General features: G+C 50.6%; 2 protein-coding genes across 2 annotated transcripts in view; both read right to left on the bottom strand.

The window, feature by feature from the left end:
- NSFL1C (NSFL1 cofactor) overlaps window positions 1-13,171 on the bottom strand; it is a 146,224-nt gene that overhangs the window by 121,606 nt on the left and 11,447 nt on the right. The gene's annotated exons all lie outside the window — the stretch shown is intronic.
- Window positions 974-12,437, bottom strand: NRSN2 (neurensin 2). The gene is made up of 3 exons (XM_083507780.1): window positions 11,433-12,437; window positions 4,696-4,889; window positions 974-2,331 (listed from the first exon to the last, which is right to left on the bottom strand). Exons 2-3 carry the CDS (start codon window positions 4,882-4,884, stop codon window positions 1,927-1,929), a joined length of 594 nt encoding a protein of 197 aa, XP_083363906.1. The 5' UTR covers window positions 4,885-4,889; window positions 11,433-12,437; the 3' UTR covers window positions 974-1,926.

The raw sequence follows: 13,171 nt of genomic DNA, 5'->3' as shown, positions 1-13,171 counted from the left end.
TTGCTGGTGTTTAATTTTACTATTTACTATTGGATTCTAATGGAATATTGAATAAAGTACAGTGGTGCCTCGCAAGACGAAATTAATTCGTTCCACAAGTCTCTTCGTCTTGCGAGTTTTTCGTCTTGCGATGCACGGTTTCCCATAGGAATGCATTGAAAATCAATTAATGCATTCCTAGGGAAACCGCCTTCAGACCAGGTCCGGGGACAGTCTGTCCCCGGACCTCTTCTGAAGGCTGGGGGGGGGGGACAAGGGCTTTTCTTCCCACCCCCAGCATTTTAAAAAACCCTGGGACAGCGGAGGACTTCTCCGCTGTCCGGGCGATTTAAAAGCCCCTGGGAAGGCAGGCGGGGGGACAAAGACTTTCGCCCCCCCGCCCGCCTTCAGAAGGTGTTCCCGCCCCCGCCCGGCTTCGGAGCACCGTTCTGAAGCGGGGCGGTGGGGGCAGGTGTTCCCGCCCCCCCCGCCCGGCTTCGGAGCACCGGGAGAAGCGATCTCCCCGCCGTCCCTTGCTTCAAAAGAGAAGACCCGCTGTCCCCGGGGCAAGCTTCGTTTTGCGAAGCAAGCCCATAGGGAAATTCGTCTTGCGAGGCAACTTGAAAACGATAAAACCTTTCGTTTTGCGAGTTTTTCGTCTCGCGAGGCGTTCGTCTTGCGGGGTACCACTGTATTGCCTTATTTGAAATAAGCTTTCTTTTAAAGGTATTCTTACTTTTTATATTGGATCAGATTGTTACTATTATTTTTATGTTTGTTGGAAGCTGCCCAGAGTGGCTAGGGTAAAAATTATTATTATTATTATTATTATTATTATTATTATTATTATTATTATTATTAAAATGCCCTACCCCCATCTTTGGGGAGCAGGATTATTTCATAAAATCAGATTGTGGATTAACTGAACCCTGACAAAGACCAGTCATGCAACACTTGCTGCCGCTCATCCAATGAAACCGATTCCATCCAAGCATTTTCCTTTATTTTGATCTTTATTGAACCAGAAAGGGGAAAGGCTGTCATCCAGGCCTGGTGGCTCTGCGTCCCTTCCATTTAAACGGACGAGCGCGCGAGAATCGCCGGTGGCACCTTCTTGTCTGAAAACTCTCTGTGACCTTGAGAACCGTGCAGACCGCAGAAATCCAACCGGTGTGGATTCTTCAGGCGTAGCAGTGCAGAGATAGCCTGTTGAATTGCTGCCTGTCATGCAGCTGTTGCCGGCGCAGAGCTTCTGTCCCTTCAAGAGTTGGCAAACTTACTCTTCTCGGCCCCAGAAGGGTTTCCTGAATTGAAGCAAAACTGAGGGGTGAAGAACCGAGACTGAATTTCGGGTTATTTCAAACTTTATTAAGGGACATAAAGGTAAAGGGACCCCTGACCATTAGGTCCAGTCGTGGCCGACTCTGGGGTTGCGGTGCTCATCTCGCTTTATTGGACGAGGGAGCTGGCATACAGCTTCCTGGTCATGTGGCCAGCATGACTAAGCCGCTTCTGGCGAACAAGAGCAGCGCACGGAAACGCCGTTTACCTTCCCACCAGAGCGGTACCTATTTATCTACTTGCACTTTGAGGTGCTTTCGAACTGCTAGGTTGGCAGGAGCAGGGACCGAGCAATGGGAGCTCACCCCGTCGCGGGGATTCAAACCGCCAACCTTCTGATCGGCAAGTCCTAGGCTCTGTGGTTTAACCCACAGCACCACCCACGTCCCCTTATTAAGGGAGACATTTCAGAATAGTAAGGGGCCCTGGGGGTGAATTTATGGAACCAAGGGGACGGTGCCCTGAAAAAGTCTGGGAGCCACTGGTTCGAAACATGACATTCAAAGCATGATGCACCAAACAGCTCGACGAGGGAAGCGACAGCTTGGAAATATATCCTGTGTGGGCCTCGGCGCATGGCTTCTTCCCCTCTTGAAAAGTCTGGGTTTACGGCTCTCTCTTAGGCTGAATACTCTGCACCCAGGGGTCTCTGAAGGGCACAGGAGCTGCTGTGACAATGGCGCCCCGGTGCTGCCCAGGGGAGCCTTCCCGCAAGATGGGGGACAGCTGCTCCTCCTGGTCTTCGCCGTCCTGCCCCCGCTTGCCGCCTCCGTTCAAGTTGCGCAGCCCTGAGGACAGAAGGCAGACGGTCAGCAGGGCCCCGGCCAGGGCGCATAGAACCGCGCCCACGGCCTGGCAGATCCCCAAGGCGTGGTTGTATTCCACCGCCTGCTGGTCAAGCACCACAAACTCTGCCTCGCCAATCCCTTCCAACTTGGGGGGCAGGAGGTACCCCGTGGCCAAAGCCGAGGCGCCAATGAGCAGCAGCAGGGTCCCAGCCGAGAGGGTCACCTGGGGGTGGAAAAGAGCAGGATGAGAATGCGGCAGCTAGACTGGTGACTGGGAGCGGCTGCCGAGACCATATAACACTGGTCTTGAAAGACCTGCATTGGCTCCCAGTACGTTTCCGAGCACAATTCAAAGTGTTGGTGCTGACCTTAAGAACCCTAAACGGCCTCGGCCCAATAGACCTGAAGGAGCATCTCCACCCCCATCGTTCTACCCAGACATTGAGGTCCAGTTCCGAGGGCCTTCTGGCGGTTCCCTCATTGCGAGAGGCCAAGTTACAGGAAACCAGGCAGAGGGCCTTCTTGGTGGTGGCACCCGCCCTGTGGAACGCCCTCCCACCAGATGTCAAAGCAAAAAACAATTACCAGATTTTTGGAAGACATTTGAAGGCAGCCCTGTTTAGGGAAGCTTTTAATGTTTATTGGTTATTTTATTTCAGTGTTCTGTTGAGAGCCGCCCAGAGTGGCTGGGGAAACCCAGCCAGATGGGTGGGGTATAAATAATAAATTATTATTATTATATTATTATCACTGTGTACACACACAGAACGGTTTTCGTTGTGGAACGAGAAGTTTTGGCTGTGCGTTCTTGCATCTGGGCAAATCGAGGCAGATGGCTGTGCCCTTCAGTGCACTGCAATGTGGTTCAATTAAGTCAACAGCACTTGGCATGACGCCGCGGAGACGGTAAGAAAGGAAGCAACCTTTGGAGATTTCCCCATAAAACAACGATCCTGTGCATGCTAACTTTCGGGGAAGAGATCCATTTAAATAGGGTTACAGTCCAGATCAGCAAGAGGTAAAAGGTAAAGGGACCCCTGACTATTAGGTCCAGTTGTGGCTGACTCTGGAGTTGCGGCACTCATCTCGCTTTACTGGCCGAGGGAGCCAGCGTACAGCTTCCGGGTCATGTGGCCAGCATGACTAAGCCGCTTCCGGTGAACCAGAGCAGCACACGGAAATGCCGTTTACCTTCCTGCTGGAGTGGTACCTATTTATCTACTTGCACTTTGACGTGCTTTCAAACTGCTAGGTTGGCAGGAGCAGGGACCGAGCAACGGGAGCTTACCTCGTCATGGGGATTCGAACCGCCGACCTTCTGATTGGCAAGCCCTAGGCTCTGTGGTTTAACCCACAGCTCCACCTGCATCCCTCTAGCAAGAGGTACTTTATTATTATTATTATTATTATTATTATTATTATTATTATTATTATTATTCGCCACCACCGCCTCCTCCTCCTCTAAAATGTCTCAGGGTGGCTTGCAAGATGAAATGCAAGCGATACAGCAATCAAAACTAGGAAAGTCAAAAGAAAATACCCTAACATGCCTAGAACTGGCCTCTGAGCATGCCAGAAGTGCCTCTGAGTGCATGCAAAGTGCTATCTCCACACACTTCAATACCAGTGCACACCTGAGATTAATGGAAAAAATGCTTCCGGGCTGGTTGTGGCTCAGCCTTTGCCAACCTGGCTCTCCCCAGGTATTTTGGACTGAAGCTCCCATCAGCCCCAGCCCGTGCATTTGAGGGGGCACACAGTTGGCAAGGCTGCATTAGCTCCCTCCCTAAGCTTTTTAAAGATCGAAGTCCCCTGCACCCCGAAGACCACCCCTGCAATTCAAGGAAGGGACCACAAATCCCAGACTCGGGGCAGCAGTGCGGCGTGACAGAGGATTCCTAGCCAGTGGGCGCAGCAACTGGGTGGAGCTCTCGAATCGCCCAGGGGTGAACCCGGCCAAGGTGGCACCAGGAGGCGCAAACCCTGGAGTTTGAAGCTTGTAGTGAGTGGCAGGACGTGACCTCCAGAACCCCATGCTCCTTCTGGGAGCGCCAGGATGCTCCAGCACATGTCTGCAGGTGGCGCCAGAGTCATCCCAGAAGCTGCCTGGTCTTCGTTGACCTGAGGTTGCTCCCAGTGGAGACGGGGCATCTGCCTGGCCTGGCCTGGCCTTAGCAACCGCTGCTACCTTCCTATAATACTTGCTGGCTGTCTGTTCCCTTGGAGAGATGCCCTGGGTTTGCCCCCACACTCCCCCTCCCATTTGCATGCAGAAAGTCCCTGGTCCACCCCACTGGCAGCATCCCCAGGTAGGGAATCTCCTGGGCTGGAAGCTTTAGATGGTTGCTGCCTGCCAGAGTAGGCATTCCTGAGCTAGATTGACCAGCAGTCTGGCTCGATTTAAGGCAGCTTCCTATATCCCTAACAAATAAACTCTGCACATGCTCAAGGGGCCGTTTTTCTTAAGCTGCTTTAATAAACGCTGGCGGTGGGGAGAAGGAAGAAGTCTTCGCATGCTCAGAGGTGCTTAGTCTGAAAGGCCTGAAAGCAGCAACAACAAAAGGCAGGTACTTGTTGCAGTCCTTACCTTCCAGAGGACAGAGGACCAGCCGCTGCTGGCTGGAGATTTTGGGGGCAAATCCAGTTCGTTGTCCAGATTCGCTCCGGTGCAGTCCTCATAGAAGAGGTGCAGGTAGGAACGAACCCCGTACCATTTCCCCCGCTCCATGCCTGGGCCCCGGCTGCAGCCGCACAAATGTTGGCAGGATGTGGGCATTGGACCTGAGTGGGGCACAGCAAATGCGTCAGGCTCGCTCGGTTCCAAGAGGGCGGCCGGCTGTTCCGTCAAAACCAGACGGACAGGGAGGACGTCGAGAGTAAATGGGGAACCGTGCTGAATATTGGGACGGGTCTGCAGGTCATGCGATTGTTCCACCACCAGGTATAAAATGTGTTATACAGATGGGACCTGCAACTAAATTTTGCAGCCTGGAGTGCTCCCTGCTCAACCAGCCGGCCATGACCTCTCCCAGGTTGCTCCATTCCGTCCCCACTTCTCCCCAGTTTTCCGTCTCCACTAACATTACCAGCAGCACCCAGCTAGGATCCTGTGCCCATTGGACATGCTGAATCTTCATGGGGCTCATTGGAGGATTTCCCCCTCTCTCTTAAATGGGGTTATTGATTGTTTTCCAAACCTCAGGCTGGACACAGGACTCCACATGTGGTCTGACCAAGGCAGAATAGAGTGATACTATTGCTTCCCTTTTTGAATTCTGGTACTGGAGGAGACTCTTGAGAGTCCCATGGACTGCAAGAAGATCCAGCCTAGCCATTCTGAAGGAAATCAGCCCTGAGTGCTCACTGGAAGGACAGATCGTGAAGCTGAGACTCCAATACTTTGGCCACCTCATGAGAAGAGAAGACTCCCTGGAAAAGACCCTGATGTTGGGAAAGATGGAGGGCACAAGGAGAAGGGGACGACAGAGGACGAGATGGTTGGACCATGTTCTCGAAGCTACCAGCATGAGTTTGACCAAACTGCGGGAGGCAGTGGAAGACAGGAGGGCCTGGCGTGCTCTGGTCCATGGGGTCACGAAGAGTTGGACATGACTAAGCGACTAAACAACAACATTGCTTTCCTTGACCTGGACACTAGACTTCTGTTGATGCAGCCTAGAATAACATTAGCTTTTTTTTGCCGCTGCACCACCCTGTTGGCTCATATTCAGCTTGCGGTCCACTAGCCCCAGATGCTGTGGTCTAGACGGGTCACTGGCCTGATCCAGGAGCCGAGCTCTCCTTCAGAGAAGCAAATTCACCTTTAGGATTACTTGGAAATCAAGTCATATTGATGTAAGGATAGTAAGGATAGCTTAGTTTGAATGTGAACTCAACGTTGAATCATGGAACCCTAGAATTGGGTCATCTGGTCCAACGCCTTGCCGAATCTCAGCTAAAGCATTCATGACAGATAGCCATCTAACCTCGGCTTAAAATATGCTGGTTTCCTGAAACAATTGCCATCATGTATTCCTGGAATCTCACCCAGAATAGCTCCAGGAGAAGAGGTCCTCCTGGCATTTATTAACGGATCCTTCTCCATTAAGGGCACTTGTGATAACAGCTGGGCTCTTCTCCAAAATGATTTGTTGGCTTCAGCAACTGACAGAGGCAGATTGGGGACATTTTTGTGTGGCCTGAGGGGAGACCCCCACCCCATGTGTAAGCTGATCATGAGCCCCTTTTGAATTTGGCAGGATGCTGTTGGTTCTGGAAAGATGGAGGGACACTGCTCTATTTCTATACAGTGGTACATTGGTTCTCAAACGCCTAGGTTCCCAAACGCCGAAAACCCAGAAGTAAGTGTTCCGGTTTTGGAATGTTTTTCGGAAGCCGAATGTCCGATGTGGCTGTCGGCTATTTTTTCCGGGGTGCCTGTACCAATCAGAAGCCGCGCCTTGGTTTTCAAACATTTTGGAAGTCAAGCGGACTTCTGGAACGGATTAAGTTTGGCACTTTTGTTTTTGCTATTCATTTTGCGTTTTTGTTTTTGAGGCTTTTTCGGTTAATTTGTTTTTGTGACTGTGTGGAACCCAGTTCAGCTACAGTACTGATTGATTGATTGATTGATTGATTGATTGTGTGACTGTGGAAATGGATAAAAGCCCGCCATCCAAACAACGACTATCATCGGTGCAGGTAAGAAAAAAAATTATTTTTACTTTTTATCATCTACATCTTAATTATTTTATAGTGCAGCACATTGATTATTGCTTTCATTTTATGGATCAATGGTTTCGTTAGATAGTAAAATTCATGTTAAATTGCTGTTTGAGGGGTTGTTTTTAAAAGTCTGGAACGGATTAATCCATTTTGCATTACTTTCTATGGGAAAGCTCGTCTTGGTTTTGGAACGCTTTGGTTTTGGAACGGACTTCTGGAAAGGATTAAGTTTGAGAACCAAGGGACCACTGTATTGCATCCACGTCCAGCCCTTCCTCCATCTAGGAGGACCATGCAGGGCTGGCCTCGCTGGGTTTTTTTGTGTGTTCTCACCACAACCCTGTGAGGTAGGATTGTCTAAGAGCTAAGTGACTGGCTGAAACATTCACCTACAGTCTCCCCCACCATGATCTTTGTGGCCAGGGCAAACTACACATTACAAACAAATTGTTTTTAGGTTTTTTTTGCTTTATTTTAAAGGTATTGTTTAGATGAATGGGAGGAAGGGCGGGGTATAAATTTAATAAATACAGTGGTACCTCAGGTTACAGACGCTTCAGGTTACAGACTCCGCTAACCCAGAAATCGTACCTCGGGTTAAGATCTTTGCTTCATGATGAGAACAGAAATCGCGTGGCGGCAGCTGTGGGAGGCCCCATTAGCTAAAGTGGTGCTTCAGGTTAAGAACAGTTTCAGATTAAGAACGGACCTCCAGAACGAATTAAGTTCTTAACCAGAGGTACCACTGTAGATAGTAGAAATCAATCAATAAATGAACGTAACAGAGCAGTCACATCCGTAAAAGCAGTTTTGGGAGGGGACCATTTTGCAAAGAGAAGCAGCTTTGGGAGGGGGCCAGATTCAGAAGAGGGGGAGAGCCCTCCAGGACGTTTCTGAGCACAATTCAAAGTGTTGGTGCTGACCTTTAAAGCCCTAAATGCTCCCTTGGCCTGGTATACCTGAAGGAGCGTCTCCACCCCCATCGTTCTGCCCGGACACTGAGGTCCAGCGCTGAGGGCTTTCTGGCGGTTCCCTCGCTGCGAGAAGCCAAGTTACAGGGAACCAGGCAGAGGGCCTTCTCGGTAGTGGCACCCGCCCTGTGGAACGCCCTCCCATCAGATGTCAAGGAAATAAACAACTCTCTGACTTTTAGAAGACATCTGAAGGCAGCCCTGTTCAGGGAAGTTTTTAGTGTTTGATGTTTTATTGTGGTTTTAATATTCTGTTGAGAGCCGCCCAGAGTGGCTGGAGAAACCCAGCCAGATGGGTGTGGTAGAAATAAATTATTATTAGTATTATTATTATTATTGGGAGGGGCATGGGACCCCCTGCAAACAAGGGGTGTGTTTGTGTGTGTTTGCATACAAATGGGAGTGCCAGAAGATTGATGTTCCTGCCACCATCACACACACAAACCAGGAACAAAACCAACACCTTGGATCAGAGAAACTTTCTCAGATCCTTCAGACAGAAAGTGCAGAAGGTTTCCCTGCACCTCCGAGAAGCATCCGGGCGCAGCAATTTATTTATTTCATAGAATCATAGAATCATAGAGTTGGAAGAGACCACAAGGGCCATCGAGTCCAACCCCCTGCCAAGCAGGAAACACCATCAGAGCACTCCTGACATATGGTTGTCAAGCCTCTGCTTAAAGACCTCCAAAGTAGGAGACTCCACCACACTCCTTGGCAGCAAATTCCACTGTCAAAGAGCTCTTACTGTCAGGAAGTTCTTCCTAATGTTTAGGTGGAATCTTCTTTCTTGTAGTTTGGATCCATTGCTCCGTGTCCGCTTCTCTGGAGCAGCAGAAAACAACCTTTCCCCCTCCTCCATGTGACATCCCTTTATATATTTGAACATGGCTATCATATCACCCCTTAACCTCCTCTTCTCCAGGCTAAACATGCCCAGCTCCCTTAGCCGTTCCTCATAAGGCATCGTTTCCAGGCCTTTGACCATTTTGGTTGCCCTCCTCTGGACACGTTCCAGTTTGTCAGTGTCCTTCTTGAATTGTGGTGCCCAGAACTGGACACAGTACTCCAGGTGAGGTCTGACCAGAGCAGAATACAGTGGCACTATTACTTCCCTTGATCTAGATGCTATACTCCTATTGATGAGGCCCAGAATTGCATTGGCTTTTTTAGCTGCCGCGTCACACTGTTGGCTCATGTCAAGTTTGTAGTCAACCAAGACTCCTAGATCCTTTTCACATGTCCTGCTCTCAAGTATTTGTGCCTCTCATTTTTTTTGCCCAAGTGCAATACTTTACATTTCTCCCTATTAAAATTCATCTTTATCACATTTATCACATTTATAACCCCGCCTGTTCCTCCAAGGAGCTTGAGAGGTTCTCCTCCACATCCATTCCATCTTGACAACAACCCTGTGAGGTAGACTAGGCTGAGAGAGGAAATGACTGGCTCCCACGGTCACCCACAGTGACCTTTGCTGCCGTGTGGGCATTCGAGCCCTGGTCCCTCCCAGGCCCTGGTCCAGCGCTCGCTAGCCACTATGCCGCACCACCCCTCTTTGCAATGCCTCCTTGCAGCCCTGTGCGAGGAAGACTGGCTGCCCTTCCCCCCTCCTTCCCTCCCGCTTTCCTTTCTGCTCCCCACACCCCACCCCATCAGTTCAGCCTGCCTGGCTGTGAGCTGGCTGCATCCTGTTTCCCTGATTGGCCGTTGCCATGGGGACCGCCTCACGCAGAGAGGAGGGAGGATGGCTGCAAAGCCCGCTCCATCCTTCAGCATGCTGAGAGCCAGGTCCAAGGGCTGGTGGGGTGGGGAGGGAGCAAGCGCTGAACCCATGGAGTTCCTCCTTCTGGAAAGGGCCTTATCCCAGCCTCCGTCCTGTATCCTAAAACTCTTCAGCAAGGTTAGGCTACCCGGCAGGGAGAGGAAAAGGCTGCTGTTGCTTTTAATTGCTTTTATTCAACAGCACAGTCTTCCGCAAACTGAGAGGCAGTGTTGTGCAGTGGCTAGAGCGGTTCTCTTGTGAAACACTCTGGGATCTTCATTGTTTGTTTGTTTTAATTTTTTGTCCATGGAGGCCCAGGTCAATTCTGTGTCCAGGGCAGCTGTTTACTAGCTCCATCTGGTACGCAGGGTGAGATCCTACCTGCCCACAGACTGTCTTGCCAGAGTGGTGCATGCTCTGGTTATCTCCCGCTTGGACTACTGCAATGCACTCTGTATGGGGCTACCTTTGAAGGTGACCCGGAAACTGCAACTAATCTATTGAGACCCCCATTGGCTCCCAGTACATTTCTGAGCACAATTCAAAGTGTTGGCACTACCTTTAAAGCCCTAAACGGCCTCGGCCCAGTATACCTGAAGGAGCATCTCCACCCCGTCGTTCAGCCCGGACTCTGAGGTCCAGCGCCGAGGGCCTTCTGGCGGTTCCCTCACTGCGAGAAGCCAAGTTACAGGGAACCAGGCAGAGGGCCTTCTCGGTAGTGGCACCCGCCCTGTGGAACTCCCTCCCACCAGATGTCAAAGAGAACAACAACTACCAGACTTTTAGAAGACATCTGAAGGCAGCCCTGTTTGGGGAAGCTTTTAATGTTTGATGTATTATGGCATTTTAATATTTTGTTGGAAGCCGCCCAGAGTGGCTGGGGAAACCCAGCCAGATGGGTGGGGTATAAATAATAAATTATTATTATTATATTATTACTCCAGCTGTGGAGGAAGAACAGTGTCAGGCGTGCGTGCTGGACCCAGGCCCTGTGACCTATAGGACTTTGCAGGACTGGGGCCTTCCTAAGTTTGTTCTGAAGAGGCAAGGTGCGGCCTCACAGGTGAGGCTGATTGGTAACTCACAGCACCTGGTGGCAAGAGCCAGGAAGGGATATAAGGTCAGCATCTTCCCTTTGGCTCGTTGCCACAGCAGCACGTTCCCTGCTTTGCTACGTTTGACTCCTTGACTCCTTACTGCTTGATCCTCGGACCCCTGACTTTGTGACTCCTTGCTTCCTGACCCTCGGACCCTCAGCTTCTTGACTCCTGGTTCTCTGACCCTCGGACTCTGGGCTTCCTGACTCCTGGACTCCCGTTCTGCTCCCACCCCGCCATCTTGCCTCCGGTCCTTACGTCTCCAGCCCATGATTCATGGTTCAGTTGCCCATGAACCAGACCATGACAGACAGAGTCATTGCAGGTCATGGCCTGGGCCTTCTCTTCCCCCTCCTGGTATAGCAGAAGTGACGGAACTAGCCCTATCCACTTCCCCTCTACTAATAAGAACATAAGAAGAGGCTGCTGGATCAGGCCAGTGTGGCCCATCTAGGCCTGCACCCTGTTTTCACAGATGCCCCAATAAGAAAACCCGCAAGCAGGACTTGAACCCAAGACCCCTCTCCCCTCCTCCTGTGGTTTCCAGCACCTGGCATTCAGGGGCATTGCCGCTTCCAACTGTGGAGTCATCCTGGCCAGGAGCTCTCAATAGCCCTGTCCTAATTGGTCCGATCCTGTTTCAAAGCGGGTGGCCGTCCCTGCCTGCTGTGGCAGGGAGTCCCATAGCTTAACAGGGCCAAGAAGTGCTTCATTTCATCTCTCCTGGGACTTCCAACAAAGAATCTGTTCCGCCGCGGCTCCTCACCTGCGTTTTTGGCGCCAGCCAAAGAAGTCCTCCTAGCGCATCTCTCTGCCTCTCCGCCGGCAGCGACAAGCCACAGGTGGGCACCCGCCAAAGTGGAAGAGACAGGGCAGCCGCTGCTGCCGCCGGTTCACAAAGGAGGCAGGCTGCGTCATCCGTGCCAGGCAGCAAAATGCCAAATGCCCTTTTGCCACCCCCTCACAGCCAGGTCAGCCGGGCAGGGTGCTTGGCGGCGCGGCCGTTTCTCTGTGGCAGCAGGCAGAGACGAGGTTTGCTGCCCGCCGGCGGCTGCGAGCGCAGCTCCAGAATGCCAGGCTGCCAGTGTCTGAGTCAGTCGCTCTCGGAAACGGATGTCTCCACGGGGACGAGAGCAGCTTTCTCGAGAGCGCAACGCCTCCCTGCCCGCCTGGCTGAGTCACGTCTGGCCTCGGCTGCCCACACCTCTGGCAGGCCCCGAATATTCGGAGCCCGGCAGCCGGGAAGCCGAGAAGGGAGAGTCACTTTCGCTCTCTGAGGATGAACGTGGTAGCTTCTGCAGAATCCAATTATCTTGTTAACTGGGACCCGGCGGACAGGAGGAAACTAACAAGCTCTGCGGGAAAGATGGAGCTCTCTGTGCCCATACAGAAGGCAACTGGTTTTGACACCCCTCCAGCCCTAAATGGGCTTAGGATCCACCGTCGGAACTGGGGGCACGATCCACCTGTCTATTCCATGGAGAAATGGTGGGATTCAAATATTGTTGCAGGCCACCCCGATTTCGTCAGATGGGTGGGGTACATTATTATTATTATTTTAATCTCTTTGCAGTGTGAGATTCCAGAGGTTCCAGGCGATTACCCAGAATTTGTATTTCCTGGAGTTAAGTACCACTGGCACACCATTTTCATCAAATTTTCCTCTGATTGTGTAACATGCCATAAATTTAATACCACATCTCCATAATTTCTCCCATTGATCCAGCCGAATTGCGTAACCTATATCGCATGCCCCTTTAGTCATAACTTCTTTTACTTCTTCATCCTTTAACTCCTATTCTAATAATAAATTATACATTTTGGATATATTCTTTTTCGAGTTTTGTAATAATACTTTTCGTGATTTTGATTCTTCTTTTTCAAATCCTATTGCTTTGTCCTGATTAAATAATTGGGCAATCTGATGATATTGTAACAGTGTGGTGCAGTACTGGGTCACCTCTTCATATGGTCTTAATTTTATTTATTTTTAATTACTTTTTTTTCAAAAAAAAGAGTTTGTATTTCCTTCAGGAACGAGGCACAGCAGAGACTGTGGTGTTTTCATGCTATGTGGTTTATTTACACATATATATACACCGTATTTTCCCGTGTAAAAGACGCCCCCATGCATAAGACGCTGCCTATTTTGGGGGACTCCAAATTAAGAAACACCCCCTCAGCACTACCTGTGTATAAGACCTAATTTTCTGGTGGAAAAACCCCCTAGTCTTATACACGGAAAAATACAGTATATACAACCTGAGCCTGCAATGTGGGGTTCATATCATGAACACTCCAAAACACTCTTGTTTCTCATGCAGAAATCAGCCCTGGCTTTCTCTCTGTTGGCTGATTCCCAGACCATCCGCAGGCTGTATTGAAAAGGTGATTGGGCCAGATCCGGCCCCCGGGCCTTAGTTTGCCTACCCATGTTCTAGATGTTGCTTGACTCCCGTGACCCCCAGCCAGCAGGACCATTGATCAGGGATGATGGGCGTTGCG

This window comes from Podarcis liolepis (genome assembly GCF_965112155.1).
Source record: "Podarcis liolepis genome assembly, chromosome: 6".
Classification (NCBI taxonomy): Eukaryota; Metazoa; Chordata; class Lepidosauria; order Squamata; family Lacertidae; genus Podarcis; species Podarcis liolepis.
This window is presented reverse-complemented; position numbering and strand designations above follow the sequence as displayed.